The sequence below is a fragment of the Triturus cristatus genome, chromosome 3_1, assembly GCF_964204655.1.
Source record: "Triturus cristatus chromosome 3_1, aTriCri1.1, whole genome shotgun sequence".
In the NCBI taxonomy this organism is placed as follows: domain Eukaryota; kingdom Metazoa; phylum Chordata; class Amphibia; order Caudata; family Salamandridae; genus Triturus; species Triturus cristatus.
The window spans coordinates 612,980,143-612,998,644 of NC_140583.1; the positions used below are offsets into that span (position 1 = coordinate 612,980,143).

General features: G+C 42.0%; 1 protein-coding gene across 2 annotated transcripts in view; it reads left to right on the forward strand.

The window, feature by feature from the left end:
- Nucleotides 1–18,502, forward strand: part of LRRK1 (leucine rich repeat kinase 1) — an 800,699-nt gene that overhangs the window by 684,960 nt on the left and 97,237 nt on the right. For both annotated transcript variants that reach the window (XM_085644543.1, XM_085644544.1), the window contains exons 29-31: nucleotides 140–291; nucleotides 4,507–4,624; nucleotides 13,562–13,678. In XM_085644543.1, the coding sequence (XP_085500669.1) occupies nucleotides 140–291; nucleotides 4,507–4,624; nucleotides 13,562–13,678 (387 nt within the window). The remainder of the gene's footprint in view (nucleotides 1–139; nucleotides 292–4,506; nucleotides 4,625–13,561; nucleotides 13,679–18,502) is intronic.

An 18,502-nucleotide genomic window follows, 5' to 3' on the forward strand; every position in this document is an offset into this window, starting at 1 on the left:
ATGCATTGGGAAATGCACAATCTTGCAGTGCATGTGTAGCATCGGTATATCGTGATCACGTCAGGGATGTACAAATATGCATTAACATTAACCTAGCATTGTTGTAATTGAGTGCTTAACTGTGCTGTTCTTCCCACAGCGTCCATTAGCAACATCTGTTGTGTGGCAGATGCAAGATCCCAGCTTTGCTGTCTTCATGTACCTGCTGGAGTGTGGGAAGCAGGATTCCTTCTTCACCTCACAAGGACCAGAGCACACTGTAGTATTCTGGGATGACAAAGATAATGAAAGGTGTAGTCTGTTATTCCTACATCTAATGACTTGGCCCTTAGTTATTCAGTTGTGTACATGGCTGCAAACATCCATTTCTGTACCACCATCAGTTTAATGCAGTTTAATAGGTTGCTTGGTCACTCGGTAACCTGTGTGTCTACTTCACTAAATCTTTGCAGCAAATCATTCGTATGACTTCACAAAAAGTCTCAACTTTTAGCAAAATGCATTGTTTTTTAAAATTTATTATGACATTCAAGAAGTCCATTTACTTTCGATTCTGGTAGATGTTGAACCCATTTGAATTTTTTATTTCATTTATTTATTTAGTTAAAAAGTTCTATATAGGGTGAACTAGACCCTGGAAGGGTATCAGAGCGCTTTACAAATGTTACGTCAAATAGATAGTTTGATACACTAGGAACAAAAATATGAGTAGATCGCAGGGAAAGCATAAGTGATGTCAATATTAGTAGTGGATCTGGAGGGTACTCAAGTGTGTGTTAGCCATTTGTCCTTAGAATCCGGTGCAAATCCTTGTTGGTGAGCAAAATCAAGTGTTGGGATCAGAGTAGGGATTTGTTCATCAAAAGATGTTTGACTTCTTTTTTGAATGGTTTATTCTGATTACTGGGGGTAGGGCATTGCATATTCTAGGTGCTTATATGAGGAAAGTACGGTTGTATGTTTTCTTTTTCTGAAATTTTTGAATTTTCAATAGCAAGGTGCTGGTGCTTCTCGACATTCTGTCACCGCCTGATAATTCCAGTTTATCAGCTAGATATCTTGGTGTGCCAAACTGTGTGTGCCATGCAGGCAATTTTTAGCTGTGTTCTTGCCTCATAAGGGAGCCTGTTCAGTGCCTTTAGATCAGGGGTGATGTGGTTGTTGTTTTTGGAGCCGGTGATAAGGCTTGCGGCTACGTTGAGGGAGGCTCTTAGTGGAGCCAGGCTGGATCTCGGCAGACCACATAAGGTTGTATTCCCATATCTATTCTGGGTATCACTAGAGCTTGCACAGCTGATTTGAGGTCATCGGCAGGGAGGAGGGGTTTTAGTTTTTTAATAATGGTCATATGAAAGTTTGCTCCTCTGGTGACTGTGCTGATGTGTTCCTGCACGGTGAGATTTTTGTTGAGTAATATTTCCAATGATCTTGTGGAATCTATGATATGTGGTTTGCAGTTGAAGGCTATTAAGGGTTTTAGCCAGTATTCAATGTCGCTGTGGCCTCGGGGTGGGGTAATTAGGAGTAATTCGGGTTTGAGCGCATTAAGTTTGAGGTGCTTTCTGGTCAGCCAGTTGTGGGGTTTTTGCAGAGTTGTATTGAGTAACCAGATATCATCTGGGGAGGATATTTGTAGGTATAGTTGGGTATCATCCGCATATATGTGGTGACGAACATTAGAAAGTTTCAGAATTTTTGGTTAAGGGCTCCATGAATATATTGAAGAGGGTATGTGATAAGAGGAACACTGAGGGACTTCCAGGATGACCGCCGTGGTAGTGGACAACGATTGGTTAATCTTGATCATTTGCGTTTGGCTGTCTCAGAAAGAGGCGAACCATTTTAGGACAGCCCCTGATAAACCCAGTCTGTGTTAAAGTAAGTTCAGGAGACTGTTATGTTTCACCGTATCGAAGGCTGAGGATAGGTTTAGGAGGATTAGGAGGCAGGATTCATTTTGATCTAGTATTCTGAGCACGTCATCGATCTGTGCTATGGTCCTAATGGAAGCCTGATTGGGACTGGTCAATGAGGTGAAATTGAGCTATGTGGCTGCATAGTTTGGGAATGGACTCATTTCTCCAGCAGTTTTGCTAGGGTAGGAATGGTGGATATTGAACAGTAGTTATCTGGGATTGAGTGGTCCGCTGTGGGTTTTGTTAGAATGGGGGTTACCTGCTTTTAGGCAGTTTGGAAGGGTTCCGTGCAGTAGTGAGGCATTCACTATCTTTGTCCAGAGGGGTATTAGAAAACACTAGTCTCACAAAATGGTAGATTCCTCCCGTCAGTATAAGAGTTTACCTTTACTACATAATCTGTGGAATAGAATTGTATATGTTTTTGTAAGGTTAGCAATCATTTCTTCCAAGAGTCCTCTTCGTGGAGCAACTGCTGTGCTTCTCTTTACAGCTTAAGTTATTTCATAAATTTGGATGTCTTTTGAGATGCACATATTTGTCATTCCACCAACAACTCTGATTATGCCCCCCACCATTTGTTTGGTTGTGAATTTTTGTTATTAAAACATTTTTATTTCTTTTGGGTTTTTGTGTTTTATGAGGGATGAGGTATAATTGTTATTTTAAAACCAGTAAGCAATCAAATTGCTGACATGTTTAAATTGTCTAAATTCGTTTTTTTCAAATTTTCAAATATTTATATGAATAGTTTTTTAAAGTTTTTGTTTAAATTTAAAAAATACATTTTAATGGGTTCTTCTAATACTGTGGTGTCTTTAGTTTGAGCCCCAGTCCCCACTAGCCCCCAGTGTTTTCCCGTTTGGGGGAGAGGAGGCGAGAAATTGCATTTACCATTTTGACTCCAGTCCAACCAAGTGTGCAGTTTCCACAGTGCTTGTTAGACTGCAGTTAGAATAGTAAGTCTGACTCCCCAGTGTATGCACTTTTCCCAGTGTTGCTTGAACTGGAGTTTGAAAAGTGAATGTGACCCCTCCCCTCCAATGTATGCACTTTCACCAGTGTTTGTTAGACTGGAGTTAGAATTGTAAATCTGAGAACTCTCTTCACCCTGCCGAATGTATGTACGTTCTTTGATGTTTGTCGGACTGGAGTCTGAATAGACGATACCCCCCACCTAGATCCTTTTTTTGTCTGTGTCTCAAATGTTACTAGAGTTAGAATAGTGACTCAGACCCTTTAAGTGTATGTACTTTCTCAAATATGTGTAGAGCTAGAAATAGAATAATACATCTACCCACCCCCAGTGTATGCCCTTTCTTTAATGATTGTTGGACTGGAGTTAAAATAGTACATCTGACACTACCCCAATCCTCACTGAATGTATACGTTTTCCCCAATATATATGTTGTATTTGAGTTGCAATAGCAAATCTCATGGCTTCAAAGTATGAACTTTCCTTAATGTTTATTAGACTGGAGGTGGATTAATAAATCTGCTGCTCCCATCAACAGTTTTCCCAATATCTTTTGAACTTGAGTTATTATAGTAAATCTGATTGTGGACAATGTATGCATTGACCACAATGTTCTTAAAACTGGAAATAGAATAGTAAATCTGACCCTCATCATTTATGCTCAGTCCTCGAAGTTTGTTAGATTGGAGTTATAATAGTAAATACCCCCTCTCCCAAAATGTATACATGTTCTCTAATGCTTGTAGGAATGTTTTTAGAACTGTGCGTAGTTTTTTTAATCTTATTTGGTATTATTTTAATAGAAGTTAGGCTGTAGATGTTACTTCATCCTAGAAATGTTTTAAAATTATTTTAAGCATAATTAATGTAAGACTATATATTATAAACAATAGTTTACTTATTTTAATTACTTTATTGTTTTTTTAATTATGTTCCATTTTTTCATATACTTTTAGAAAATTCAGATTTTTGTTATGTTAAACATCTATTTTTTTAAGCATTAATAACTACACATGTTCCGTTGTGTTTTATTATTTTATATATATTAATAATGTGTTATTTAAGTCTTATTTTTATGTAAATTAATACATTTATTGTAGTTCCTAATTTAATATTAAATGTTGCATTAACAAAATGTTTTAAGTTTTATGTATTTTTACAGAAAAATATTTTTATATAGTTTTTGTTATATATATTTAAATATATTACATTTTTAAAGAATAGTTTTTTTATTTTTGTACAATTGTGTTAATTACTATCAGAAACATACACTGTCCAAAATGTCTATATTTAGGACCACAATACATTTGTAGTCGCTAGTTTTAATTTTACATTATGTGTATATAAAGCTGATATTTTTATTGCCCATTTTTTAATAGCAATCATATGCCACTATATTTTTGTCGTCTATATTTTGTTATACAACCAGTACTGTGCAGTGCTCAAGTATCGCCTAACTATAAGAATGATAGGGACTCACTGTTGAAACCAGATGCTTATGTCAAATTATGTTTGGTACACTAGGAAAGGACTGGGTCTTTAAGGTCTGCTTGTAGACCTCAGTGGAATTATCAGAACAGATAATATTCTAACAACTATTATTGCTGCCCACAGAAACTACACTGTTGTGAACACTGACAAAGGTGTGGTAGAAGTACAGAGAATGAGCAGCCCGGGAATGAGTATATGCAATCAGTTGAAAGTACAGAATGCACTTTGGACAGCCACATCGGTATGCACTTTTTGAATTTCCTTAATGAAATGTTTGACTTAATAGCTGCTATCATCCCTAGTAATGACAATGCAGAACATGTGTCTTGATTTGATAATGTATTTATTTTAGATTGGTAGAGCACTTCTAGACCCCTGTTGAAATGAACTTACACAACATCTGAAAATGGAAGACAAATGATGTAATAATTATATTAATGATGCAAGTGAGAGTTATATAAATTTGTAGTGTTATGTTAGTATAGCCATAAATATATATATTTGTAGTAGGCAGTAACTAAATATATGGAAGATAGATGTACAATGATAAGGTACTTAAGATATATGGATTTCCAATAGGACAGGGTTAGTACAAAAAAGGAGCCTTAAAGTTCACATGAACCTCTGTGTGGTGATAAGAATTTTACATAATGGAGGCTATCGACAAAGGTAACTTACACTTGTGAATAATTCACAAGTGTGATTTACACTTACACTTTTGAGTAACTTTACTACTTTTGACTTTTCACAAAATCTGAGTGTAAAGTTACTCAAAAGTGTCGTCTTATATATGTCTCTACTGCCTGAAATAGGGGGGGGGAGCTAAACTTACTAGTGTGAATTACTACCTCGAATGAAGAATCCGCATTAATTCCAGCACCACACATGGCCAAGGAATGATACTGCAACACCCTCCAATAGAAATCAGGGGTGGTAGGTACTTAAAATAAAAATCCAAAGGAAATAATTAAATTATTTAAAATAGTCACATGTATATGAATATAATTTAATGTTAAAAACAATATCTAAATTATAAAGAATAAAAGCGTATATAGTTTACTTTATAATAGGGAGATTTCCACCCTGACTGCAGAACCTCCCTGCGGTATAGTACGGGGAAAGGTAAAAAGAAATGTTTATTAAACTGGAAAATCATTATCGAAAAACATTTATGCTAATTATTATAAATTCATTGTATATATTTATTATAAATGTAGAGCAAAAGAAAAAAATGCTACGACAATATTACCTTAATTTTCAATTAGATATTTAAGTAATTCTAATATATTAAATTAAAGAAATATTATTTTGCTGAACTTTACATTAAACGATAAATTCCCTTCTAAAGTAAAACAAATATATAATGCATTAATCATTTGTATATTTTACATATTATGTATTAATTTACATCTTTAACTATTTTAAATAATTTAATGTAACATTATTTCCTAATGGGTTTTATTTTAAGTCCCCACCTCCATTATTTTCTATGGGAGAGTATTGAAGCAACAGCAGTTGGCCCTGTGTGGTGGTGGTGGACTTCAGCCCTGAGCTGAAGTAATTTTCTGCTGTTTTGGATCCATTTTCGACTGAAGTGACTTTAGAAATACAGGTATTGAATAGCAATGCGCTTACTCTTTTGTGGATGGGTAGACGTCCCTTTCTAAACACCTCCTTAGCACTCACTAATCCCTTCCTTTCTCCTCCCATTTCTGCTGCCCTTTAGTAGTAAATATTCTCCAGTTTCCAGCCACTCTCCTGTCTCACGTTTACTACTAAAAGGTATACTTGTGTGTGTGTGTGTGTGTAAACTCACTACTTGGGGCATAGACCTATGTGCAGAAAAAGCTAGGACAGGTGAAAGCGTAACCTCCACAGAGAGGTTTGTGAATAGCATTTTTTAGTTTTTTTGTACAAAATATACAACAAAATGGTGTTTGTAAATAGGCCCCAGTATGGTTATTAGTGGTGAAACTGACCAACTTTACATATTTCAGATTAGCAGGAGTACAATGCTAGTAAAACACTGATAAATCTATATCATGAGTAGGCATAAACAAAGTGTGCAATGTTAGGTGATGTTTAAAAGGTTATCCTTTAATTTGGCTTTGAAGATTTGGAATGAGAGGGCTTGGGTAAACATTTCAGATTCTATCTGTGTTCCCTGAGGAGTTGTACTTGAGGGTGGATTTTTTTTTCTCAACATGGTGTTTTGATAAGTTGTTTAGATTTGCCTTATATGTTGTGGTTTTTTAACGGTCAGTTCCAGTTTTTGCATAAAGTTGAGGAGATCAAAATGCATCCCTTTGTATGAGACACAAGCTGTTTTAGAAGTATAGCGAGATAAGTGTCAACCACATTCAATCAATCAAGTAGGATTTATAAAGCATGGCTTGTCACCCATGAGGATACCCAGGGGCTTGCTGTAGGTCTCAGTCGAAGAGCCAGGTCTTGAGCCCCGTACTGAAGTCGGTCAGTGAGGGCAAGGTGCGGAGGGGGAGGGTGTTCCAAGCTTTGGTGGCAGTAGCGGTGTACGTGTATGGTCTGTGCGAGACCGAGGTGTTCGAAGCGGAGGTTTCTGTGGGTCAGTGGAAGTGCAGATAGTGGTTCATGTGAGAAGGTCCTTGGTCTTGGACGGCTTTGTAGGCGTGTGTTAGGAGATTGAACTGGCACCTCTTCTGGACCAGTAGTTAGTGGAGGTCCTTCAGGTGCTGGGTGATGTGGGTTCTTTTGGGCAGGTTGAGAATTAGTCTGGCAGCTGCGTTCTTGATCATCTGGAATCTTTGCGCAAGTTCAGTGGTGTTGCCTGCATAGTGTGTTGTCGTAGTCCAGTTTGCTAATGAGGAGAGCCGATTTACAACTCTGGTGTTGATGGGGAGCCACATGAAGATTCTGCGAAGTATGTGGGGCGTGTAGAAGCAGGCTATGGAGACAGTGTTGACCTGATGTTTAATGAAGAATTCGCTGTCGAAGATGATGAAGAGGTTGCTGATGTGGTCTATTGGCGTGAGGGTGGGTCCGAATTCTGCTGGCCATCAGGAGTCGTTTCAGAGGGCGTTGTGTTTGTTGAAGATGAGGACTTCTGTCTTGTCCGTGCTGAGCTTGAGGCAGTTCTCCTTCATACAGTTGTTGAAGCTTGTCTTTGTCAAGGTGGGTTCTGCTTAGAGTGATAGGACGGGTTGTGTGTCGTCGGCATAGGAGATGATGATGATGATGTTGTGCCATCTGACAATGCCTGCGAGTGGCGTCATGTAGATGTTGAAGAGGGTAGGGCTAAGGGATGAGCCTTGGGGTATGCTGCAGATGTTGCACTTGACTTGCGATGTGAAGGGAGGGATTCAGATTGTCAGGATGCGTCCCGTGAGAAAAGATGGCATCCATTTGAGCATGTGGTCTGTTATGCCAATTTGGCATATGCAATCGATGAGTATGTGGTGGGAGACCAAATCAAAGGCTGCAGAGAGGTCAAGCAGGATCAGGGTGGCTGAGTCTCCTCTGTCGAATAGGGTGTGAATGTCATCTTTTGCGGTGATCAGGACTGTCTCGGTGCTGTGGTTGGTTCGGAATCCTGGTTGGGAGGGGTCCAGGAGGTTGTTTCTCTCCAGTTGTTCGGTGAGTTGGAGGTTGATGGCCTTCTCCAGGACTAAGGAAGGAAAGTGGAGCAGTGAGATGGGACATTAGTTCTGGAGTTCGTTGGGTCTGCTGAGGGTTTCTTAAGGAGAAGTCTGACCTCAGCATGTCTCCAGGCATCGTAAAAAGTGACAGTGATTAATGAGGCGTGTAGGTTGGTGGTGAGTTGGCGGCTGATCACATCTCTTCTGAGGTTGAAGAGTTAGTGGGGGCAGGGGTCGGGAGAGGTTAGGGAGCTTATTACAGGAGGAATTCGGTTGAATTTTCTTGTGATAATAATCAGCCTGACTGCAGAGTGGAAGATGTCATTGAATGGGTTTAGCTGGGACTTAGGTTCTCTGGTTCTTAAAGAGTTCCTGTAGTCTAAGTGAGATATCACCAGTGCCTTGAAGGTGGCTTTGAACTCATATTTGGGGCAAATGGTGTCATATTACTGAGCAGCTTCAGATGAAATAAAGTATTGTTGGTGATTTCTTCAATAACTTAGTCAATCAATCAATTCGCTCTATTCGGTTTACCTAATGCAGTTCCAAGTGGTTTGCCAATGTATCTTTCTCCAACTAGGTAGCTGTAAATTTCTGTTTGACTTTAATCAGGAACTGTAGCCCTGTAATGGGTCTTTAGTTTTCTAGGTTGTTAAGGTGTTTTTCGTTTACAGAGGTTGAATATGGCCTACTTTTAGTACATCTGGAAGAGTACCATGCACAATTATGGAATTTATAATTTCTAACAACAACGTCAAAAGGACATCAACCTCTTCCTTGGCAAGGGTCTAGGGCGAAGTCTTTTTTCCTTGTGGTAGCTTTTTTTTCCTCAGGTTAGGTTCTTGAATGGGATTAAAAGAGGACCACAGCTCTGATGGTACTTTTCTGGTGAGAGAATTTTTTCAGGTTCGGGTAAGAGTGTGGTCGGTCAATGTCCTCTCTGATTTTCTGAATTTTTTGTGTAAAGCTTTTGGCTAGGTCCTTGCAGTTAGAAACTTTAGGTGCAGGAGTCAAAGATTTGTGTGTCTGGTCATGTACAGCTTAAAAACGCTCTCTGGACCTGTATTAACATTTTGAAGTTTAAGGCTGTAAATGAGGACTTTGATTGGAAAATGAGACTTTTGGTCATTGTGTATGGATGTGCATTTGGTGCGAAGACGGAGGTTTTCTCAACCTCCTGTGTTGTGCAGGTAGATACATTCACCCTCTGTACTGTTGATAGCATTTCAAAATGCACTTTCAATATTGTGCTCTGACACCAAATGTTGTGAAACCAAATATCTTTTTATTGCACACTACAGTCTAACTAGACTCAACAGCTGGTAGCTTTGTATTTTAAAGTAGCACTCTGGAAATTGTGAATTAAAATGAGCTCATAAGGATTGACTGGGTAATCTTAACCGTGATCTTAACTGTAGACTCAGTGATGCCAATTTGGAAACCCACATGTTGTACCTTTTTGCCTGCTGTTTACCAAGAGCAGCTGGGATTGTTACAGGTGATGTTGGAATTTATTTGATCAAGTAATGGCCAACTTCTAACATTTTTGTGCATGTTTTTTTTTTCTTTTGTTTTATGGTCATTTGTTTTAATTTATTTTTCTTTATCTGGTTTCATTCTTTTCTTCGGGTAAGTTAGAGATTTTCTGGGTTTCATCGTACTCATTTGGCACAAAGGTTTTGAAAATTACATATTTTTGTGAGGAGTTCTAGCACCATGTCGGGCCCATTTATGTCTAATTTATTGTACAAGTATAGTTCACAGTATTAGCAATAGTGTTCAGTGGTATTTCCTGTGGAGTTCCCAAGTTGCTTGGTGTGTGGGTGTGCTATCATGCACAAACAGTGAAAGTGATATCATGTTTCTGTGCATGATTGGTCCTGATATGCTAATTGTTCTATTTTGGCTGTGTTAATTGGTGCTGACTAGGCCTGGGCAGATTTTTCAAGGTGTTCAGCGAGCTGCCCAAAAAACTCTGCCGTGCTCCACTGAGTACTGCAAATGGCAGGGTGAGGTAAGTCCTGCTGCTCACACTGATTTTTAGCACCGGGAGTTTGTCCCATGTTGTAAAATCGTCGTGAATGGCACCACGCGCAGTGCAAGAGGGCGTCGCTTCTTTCTGCCAGTCTAGTAGATGTTTACTCAAGCAGTAGCCTCCTCAACACGAGCGGAAGGTTTCTCAACAAGAGCGGGAGGTGGTCTAGCGTGCAATTTTCCTCACTCGCTAACTTAATGTTGGCGATTTGCATGAAAGAAAATACTCCACTTGTGCCTCTACGCAGAGTTTTTCGGAATGCTACGCAAAGCACGGAGTGGGAAATACTCAGCGAGTGGAGCAAAATTTTCTACCCAGGCCTAGTGCTGACAGCCTGCGATCTGTGTGTGTTTCAAACTGTTTAGCTTTTGGGTGTCCCTGACATTCCCTTTCCCCAGATGGTGGGAGTCACTGTTTGAGGTTGGTAGTTTGTGTGGTCAGAGATTATGTTGTCGCTGTGCTGAGCAGATTGGAGGACGATATTCAAAATGTATGCTTCTTGAAGGTTTGAAGGTGTCCTAACAGGTGGATAGGGTATTGTGTGGTTGCAGTATTCTCAGTCAACTTTGTGCAGTACTTTTGCAAATGTGTTTTAAAGTTGTTGCTCCTGTGCCAGAGGTTAAGGTGTCATGATTTGCACTGTACAGTTTGTGTTTTCTAATATTGTTTGTATGATACATGGGAAGAGTGCCTTTACTATGAACTGTATGTATTTTCAGCATTGCCTCCCTTCCTGGGTAGAAAGATGGTGCTGCATGCAGTACTTTAAAGAACTCAATTGTGTTACCCGTCGGTCTATCGAGCAACAGAATGATTTGTTTTTGTTTGTTGGCCGTGCACCAGTTGCACAGGGAGGTTGCATTGGTTGCAATATGTATTTCCTTAAGTATGCTATACCAAACTCAGTGGTGGGAATTTTGACCACCGATTGTTTATGCAAGTGGGACTTACTCTTGTGTGAGGATGTGTGCATCTTGTTCTTCCTTAGGGGTACTGTTGGGTCCACCGGTGCCACTACAGTATGGTGGCTCACTGTTTTTCTAGTTCCCTTGTCTTCAATGCCCCTTTTTGTTCACTAGTTTACTGATGGTGGTGCATTTTGTTTAATTTTTATAAAAGGGAGGTGGTTTATTCTCCCCTGATTGATACCTCAGTGAAGTGTTGTGGCATATCGTACTCTTCTGTACGAGAGTCTGACTGTTACTTATTCCTATGTCGCTAGTTGATGGTAAATTAAAGTTGGCATGCCACAGAAAAATAGATATAGAATTTGATCCAGAACCTGGGGACACACTGAGTACTCATTATTTAGTTCTGGTGAGGCTTCCTATGACTGTCACTTGGCCACCCACTTTTCTGTAACAGAACCACCAAAGAAAAGAGCTTGAGTCAGATGTATCATTTTACTGGTCGCAAAAACTGGTAGAAAATCACAACCATTATTACATTTTGCCAACTAACCTACGTAGTAATAGATCGGTTTGCAAAGTTCTGAAATGGAGTGTCACAAGCCTACTTCCCTCATTAATATTCATTAGATAAGCTGCATATTGCTACTCACTCCTCTTGGATACAATCGTAGGGATGGTGGCCTGCAAGGATCAGCAAACTACCATGTCTGCAATTGCATGTAAAGACATTTTTGTTTTTAAAGCAGCTCAATTTTATTACAGGAAAATGGACTCAGTTTTTTCAAAAAATGTGGGGAGGTTTCAGAGTTTTATACAGCACGTACTTAACCCGAAGGTATCAGAGCGCTTTACATGAGCACCAGTTGAATTACAGGCGGACACATTCATTTTGCTAGGCTTGGGGAGATTAAGGGGCATATGTATCAAACGATTTTGTATTCGCAAACGCTGCGAATCGCAAAAAAACAGCGTTTGCGAATACAAAATCGCAAAATGAGATGTATGAGGCATTTCAGCATCGCAATCTTAAGGAATCGATAATTTAGCGATTTCTTAAGTTTGCGTAACCATTTAAGAAATCGCAAATTGCGATTCCTTAAATGCTATGTAACACGCACCCAAGTTGTGCGATTTCTCCTTAAGAAATCGCAAATTACCACCAACTTCAAGTTGGTGGTAATTTGCGATTTCTTTGAAAAATGCACTTTTTAGCATTTTTCTAAGTGCCATGGCGCACACAAGCTAATTTCAGGAGTGCATCAGGGTGTCATCATGACACCCTTGCACCTTTGAAATTATTCTCAATTTGCGATTAGCAAATTGCGATTCGCAATTTGAGAAAGACTTCCCATTCATTGCTATGGGCCTCCTGGCCCATAGGAATGAATGGGAAGGTATTACTTAATTGCGATTTCGCAATTTGCTAATCGCAATTAAGGAATTTTAAGAAATCGCAAAATTTGTGCTATTTTTTTTTTTTTAGTTACATCCCGTTTTGCAATTCTCAAATAGCGATTCTCAAAAAATCGCTATTTGAGAATCGCAAATGGAGATTTTGATACATATGCCCCTAAGTGATTTGCCCAGAATCGCAGGATGTTGAGCTTCCCTTGCCGAGACTCAAACCCGGTTCCCCAGCTGCGAGGGTGACCGTTAGGCTACATTTTTTAAGTTTCTTTCAGACTGGTCAGTGATCCCCATGATCAAAATACTTCCCTTCCACATACCAAATCGGTATGCAGTCAGAAACCCGTTTTAGAAGGCAGTGTGGGATTTATGCATAGGAGAAAGCTTTTTTGCAGTCCCAAACTCAATTTGGAGTTTTTGCAACCATAAAAAAGCCCTGAGACCCTTATTTTGTACTTGACCGGTACTGTCGTAGACATGCAATAAATCAGGGTGTTACGATCTGAGTACCTTTGAATACTTGTACAATTATTTATAAAATTATTTCCACTCATTTTCCCAACACAATTTTTAAGAGTTTCAAATTTCAACATTTAAATTCTAGATCCCTTTTTTAATGTGTAGTAACTTTAGTAAGAGAAGGTCAGTGTAGTCATAAAAAATATAGTTTTGGTGCATATATAATCAGTTGCTTTTTCATATCGAGTTACTCCAAATCCTACAAATTTGATAGCACATATTTGAAAATTCTGTTTTTGTTCTGCTTGCCTTCTAAAGACAATCAAACTGCACTGTTGCCTGTAAAAACATAACTGCAAACCCGCAAGTAACTACTAAGGCACGGATTATGACGGTTTTGAGTAGTGCAAACAACTATTTGTACCCAAAAATCATGGGATTAATAATTTGGTGCAAATAGCGGCTCTTTGGGTATTGCTCCCCACTATTTGCAATTCCCAGGACTACATTAGGCATAACATTTTATACGATCAGTGATGGGAGGAATGCACACATTTTATGTGATTCCCCATAGCTGGATGTGCAAATCGCAGAAAATTGCACGCCTGCTGATTTGTGCATCCTGCGCTCACGCATATTAGCACAGTTTGCACCTGCATTACACGGACTCATTCTAATTGGATCCAAAGTGTTCTCCAACTGGAAAAAATACACCACTTAAACATGTTACTATCATTTCGCTTTTTTTATAGGATCAGAAGATATCCGTATACCGGCTACAAGGAATGTGTCCGTTAAACGCCCCAGAGAAAATTCTCGACACGCCAGCCATTGTCACCTGCTTCCTAACTGTACCAATTGAGAAAAAGGTGAGGAGACAAAACGCTATCGATTATCTGCATTTTACATGACTAAATATTTTCTGTTTACAAAAACTAGGGCGCCTTATTTGCACCTCTTCTAACATCCCTCCGAAGCATCGTTTTAACTTGCGGGGTCGTCTGTGGATTCATATGTTTAGAATATTCCACTGTGTCAGGGAAGACATCACAAAACAGCAAGTTCTTAGCCCACCTATTTCATTAGGTGCAGCCTTTTATATTAAAGTATTCATTACAGAACGTCCATAAATGGCCCTCACCATCACATCCATCTTCATCCCCCCCTTCCTGCTATCTCAAGAAATCTCTCGAGCTGGCATATTTTTGAGGCTCAAATTCGAAGTTATAACATAATTTTTGTGAGTTTCCAGCGTTTTTCACCTTTAATTATCTTACTTTGCATTTTCATGCTGAAACTTGTGTGTTTGTATGTAAGTGGCATTTATAACGTATGAATCTAGCCAAAAAGCAGCAAAGCGGTGTACAGGTTCAAACGCAAACACAGTCTGTTTGATTGGAGAGGTAGCTGGTTTCTAGGAGTGAAAGTGAACTGTTTCTGCATCATCATGTAGCGTTCTGTAGAGAGGTACCTCTTCAACTTTTTCCTAATTTAGAGAAGGGTTAACGCAGTCTTGATTGATACATGGATGTTGTTCCAGATCTTTGGTGCACTGATATAGGATGTCTGTAGCCGTGTATCTTCTATTTTTACATTTATTTTCCTCCAGTCCGATGGCATCCTGGCTGCAAGTGTGCTTAGAGCCACCATAGATGGTGAGCTTCTCAGCCAGATAGGCAGGGGTGCCTGTTATGGGGGCTTTGTAGCTGGTTTTGGATATGGTGTGGGCCGATAAGTGAAGCCAGTGTAGTTCCATCAGGGTAGGGGTAATCTGCTTGTAATTCTTTAGATTGAAGTGTGCTGCAGCATGTAGGAAGCCCTTAGGGCGAGGCAATGTGGAAACTTAGCGGTTGTGCATTTCCACCATCTAGTTGTGATAGTGTTCTGGCAGGGCACTTTAACAGCATTCTGAAGACTATTTCTTTCTTTCTTAAGTAGAAAGAGCTGCTACCACAGCATCGTAATTTTCTTGGCAATGTTTTCCTTTAACCTGAAGTCAGTTTTCAGGGTGAATCCAAGTGACTTGGCATTGAATGAATGTATGGCTTGAAATCCATCCACGGTCATGTTTTTGAGCAGGTATGGACTAGACGTTGCCTTGTTTTTGATGTTTAGAAGGTTTGGTGGGGTCACGTTGTTCTCCCCGATACTTTTTTTTATTTGACTGTCCTCTATTTTTGACCTGTATTTTTTCACTTTAGAATTCTTCTTGAGTATTTTTTCGCAAACACAGACTGAAGACGTTTAAAGGTTTGCCTTTGTGATGGCTATACATGTGTGAAATGCAGCCTAACAACTAATCTAGTTTCAAAATCCAAAAATGTATGAATTTGGTAAATTTGTTAATCAAGACTTTAATGACTCCTCACACCTCCCCAAGACGTTCCTGGCCTAAACATTCTCCATCAAGTACCCTTAATCTAAAGCCTAGTTTCGATCCATTAAATACACCTGGTCTCCGTCTGCACTCAATTCAAATTTAGATACATCTTTCATTTGTATGGAATTTGTACGTTATCTGCTCCACTAAAATGTAAACTTAGCCCAGCAGAATCATTGGTGCCCCATACATTTCTAAGCGGATGTCAAGAATACTCAAGTAATTTTATTTTTCCTAGACCTCTCTCCCTCCCTCCCCCATTCCATCAGTCATTCTGCCTAGATCTTGCTAATTTATTCTTGAATAAACTTGACTATTTATAAATACAATTTTCTATTTCCCCACATTTATGCTTAGCTACTCCCTTTTCCCATTTCCCTCAAGCCAGTTCCTTCATTTTTGTACTCTGTGTGACACTCTTGCCTTGTCCTAGAACTTAGGCTCCTGACTTTGAACCATACCCCCTGCCCTGTTCAAAAAATATTCTCTCCTATTCTCAGCCACTTCCTCTTCCTAATATTTCCTCTACGTCTGGTAGTCCTGGTAATCACAGACTGGTCTCAAACATCCCTTTTTATTTTAAACATATTGAGCTTATAGTCCCGTACCAAGTGTTATCTTTGAATATCTGATGGAGACTACTAGCCGCAGATTCTCCGCAGGTCGTGCGGCCTCGTGCGTCGCCACCCTATGTGCCGTTTCCCAGCGTGGGGACGACCAGAGCCCAAATGGAGGCCGACGCTGCGGCCCTGCAGGCCTCCTTGGCTGCTCCTCCTCTTCCTGGGATGTCTGCGGATCCCTTGTCATGTGCGGAGCCTTCTGCGGAGTCGCCGACAGGTTCGGCTTCAGGTCTTGGAGGTGTGGTGTCGTCGGGGTGTGGCCCCACGGGGTTCACCCCTTCGAACCACGGTGCCTCTGCCTCGCCGCAAGTCCCAGAGGGGGTCCCTGTGGTGTTGCAGGAGGTCGCCGGGACTCTGGGCTCGTCCCTGTGTTCCCCTCGGTCTTCTGGGCAGGCGGCGGCCTTGCCTGAAGCCAAGCTGACGCAGCTCAGGCGCCGACGGCTGTCGGCTCTGGCGGCGCCACGGGTGCTGGCTTGGGGCCGGGGCGTGTCCCCGGGTCCCTCTCGTCTCTCCACGCAGGCTGCTACTTCGTTGGAGGTCGAGTCGGTGCCTTTTCGGTGCCGTTTTTTCGCCGACCCGGAGCCGGTCCCGTTCCGTTCTCCTGGGGTGCACGTGGTGTTGGAGGTCGTCTCGGTGTCCCCTCCGGTGCCAGACAACATCGCGCCTGTGGCGGATTCCACAGCACCGTGCCGGCGTCGGGTCGTCGATTCCTCTTCGGAGGCCCACTCTTCTCCTGAGGTTCAGCAACTTTTTGTCTCTTCTTCCCCGGAGACGGGACGCCGCGTCGTAGTTTTTTCCCCAGTGTCTTCCAAGGAGGGCTCTAAGCCATCCCCGCGCCCACAGTCTTCCCCAGAGGCGCCTCAGGTTCCCCACTCGTCTGTCAGCCCTCCCCCATTCCGAGCTTGGACGGTTCTTCCTCCGGTTGGGCTGGGGGATGGCAGGCCTAGCTTGCAGCAATCGCCCACGGAGGAATTGCTCTCCCCACTGCGTTGTCCTACAGAGGCGAGTGCTGCCTTTGCCAGGGCTGTCTCCACGGCCGCTGGGATTTTGCGCATGGGCGACCAGGCTGCCCATTTCCGTATGGACCATTTGCCTGAGGTTCTTCATCAGGGCTCTGGTGGACGGAAGCTGCTTCTTCCCTTCGAAGCTTCGCTCCATAATTCTCTCTTGGGGGCCTGGGGGCATCCTGCAGGAGCCCCAGTCGCTCCTGCACCGCCACCGTCCTGCTCCACATGATCCTGTTTGCCTTTCCCTCCACCCTTCAACCAGGGGCCCTCTTCTGCAGACTGCCTTTCCTTCTTGCCTTCGGTGTTGTCTCCTCTGTCACGGGAGGCCCGGTGGTTAGATTCCTGGGGGCGTAACATCTTCGCTTCCTCCAGTGCTGCCTTGCGGGCGCTCAACACGCTTTGTGTGTTGGCCAGAGCCACTTCCAGCTTGTGGGATTCTGCGGAATCCCTTCTGTCTTGTGCTTTGCAGGATGGTGCCTGCGCTGATCTGCAGCACCATGTGTTGGATGGCTGGGAGCTGGTCGCGTTTTTTCTTCGCTCGGCTCTAGCTGTCTCTGAGGCTCTTGGTCGCACTATGGCTTCTTCGGTAGCCCTCCGTCGCCATGCTTGGTTGAGGTATAGTGTTTTCCCTGAGAATGTTAGGGAGCGTCTGGTTGACCTCCCTTTCGATGGCCCTGCGGATTCTGTCATTCAGCGGTTCCTTGCGGGGCTTCGTCGTTCTCCTCTTCAGTAAACCTGGATGTCAGTCATCTGCTGTGTTCTGGGAGGTGTTCTCCCATTGTTTTTGTGGAGTCTAGTGTTCGGTAGCCCCGGTTGTGTGTTCTGTGTGGTTGGGGTGCCTTCAGGGTCCTTCGGTTGGCCCTTCGGTGCTGTTGGCTGCTGGTCCAGCCCCTCTTTTTTGACTTGTGGTTTTGGCTGTTGGTAAGCCCGCGTAGGTCCTGAGATTGGGCCTTCTGTGTCTTCTTTTATTGGCTGATTGGCAAACCGTCTGCGGTTCTACCCGCAGGTCTTTTTGTTTGTCCTCTGCTGCAGAATTCTTTTCCTAAGAGGTGTTCCCATGTTTTCTTGGGACGTAACATACCCTACGTGGGGTACTTGTAGCTATTACATAGCTCTGGCATGTGCTGGAGAGGTGTGGACGCCCTTTTCGGGGTCCTTGCTCTCCGTGGCGTCACGGTATGTCACAGGTGCGATCTTCTTGACGATTGTCTTGGCGCAGCTTGCGTTGCATCCAGGTCTGTCCTTCTCCATGTTCGCTACATCGCTAGACCGTTCTGGCCTGCTGTCTGCGGCATCGTGTTGTGGCGATTCTGTCCGGCGTTTCGGCCTGGTCCTCTGTCTGGTGTTCCAGAGTGACTGGTTGGCTTTCCTTGACTTCTGTGTTGTGGTTGACGGCTTGGACCCGTTCTCTCTCTCTCTCTCTCTCTCTCTCTCTCTCTCTCTCTCTCTCTCTTTCTTTCTCTCTCTCTCTCTCTCTCTCTCTCTCTCTCTCTCTCTCTCTCTCTCTCTCTCTCTCTCTCTCTCTCTCTCTCTCTTTCTCTTTCTCTTTCTCTTTCTCTTTCTCTTTCTCTTTCCTCTTTCTCTTTCTCTCTCTCTCTCTCTCTCTCTTTCTCTTTCTCTTTCTCTTTCTCTTTCTCTTTCTCTTTCTCTCTCTCTTTCTCTTCTCTTTCTCTCTCTCTTTCTCTC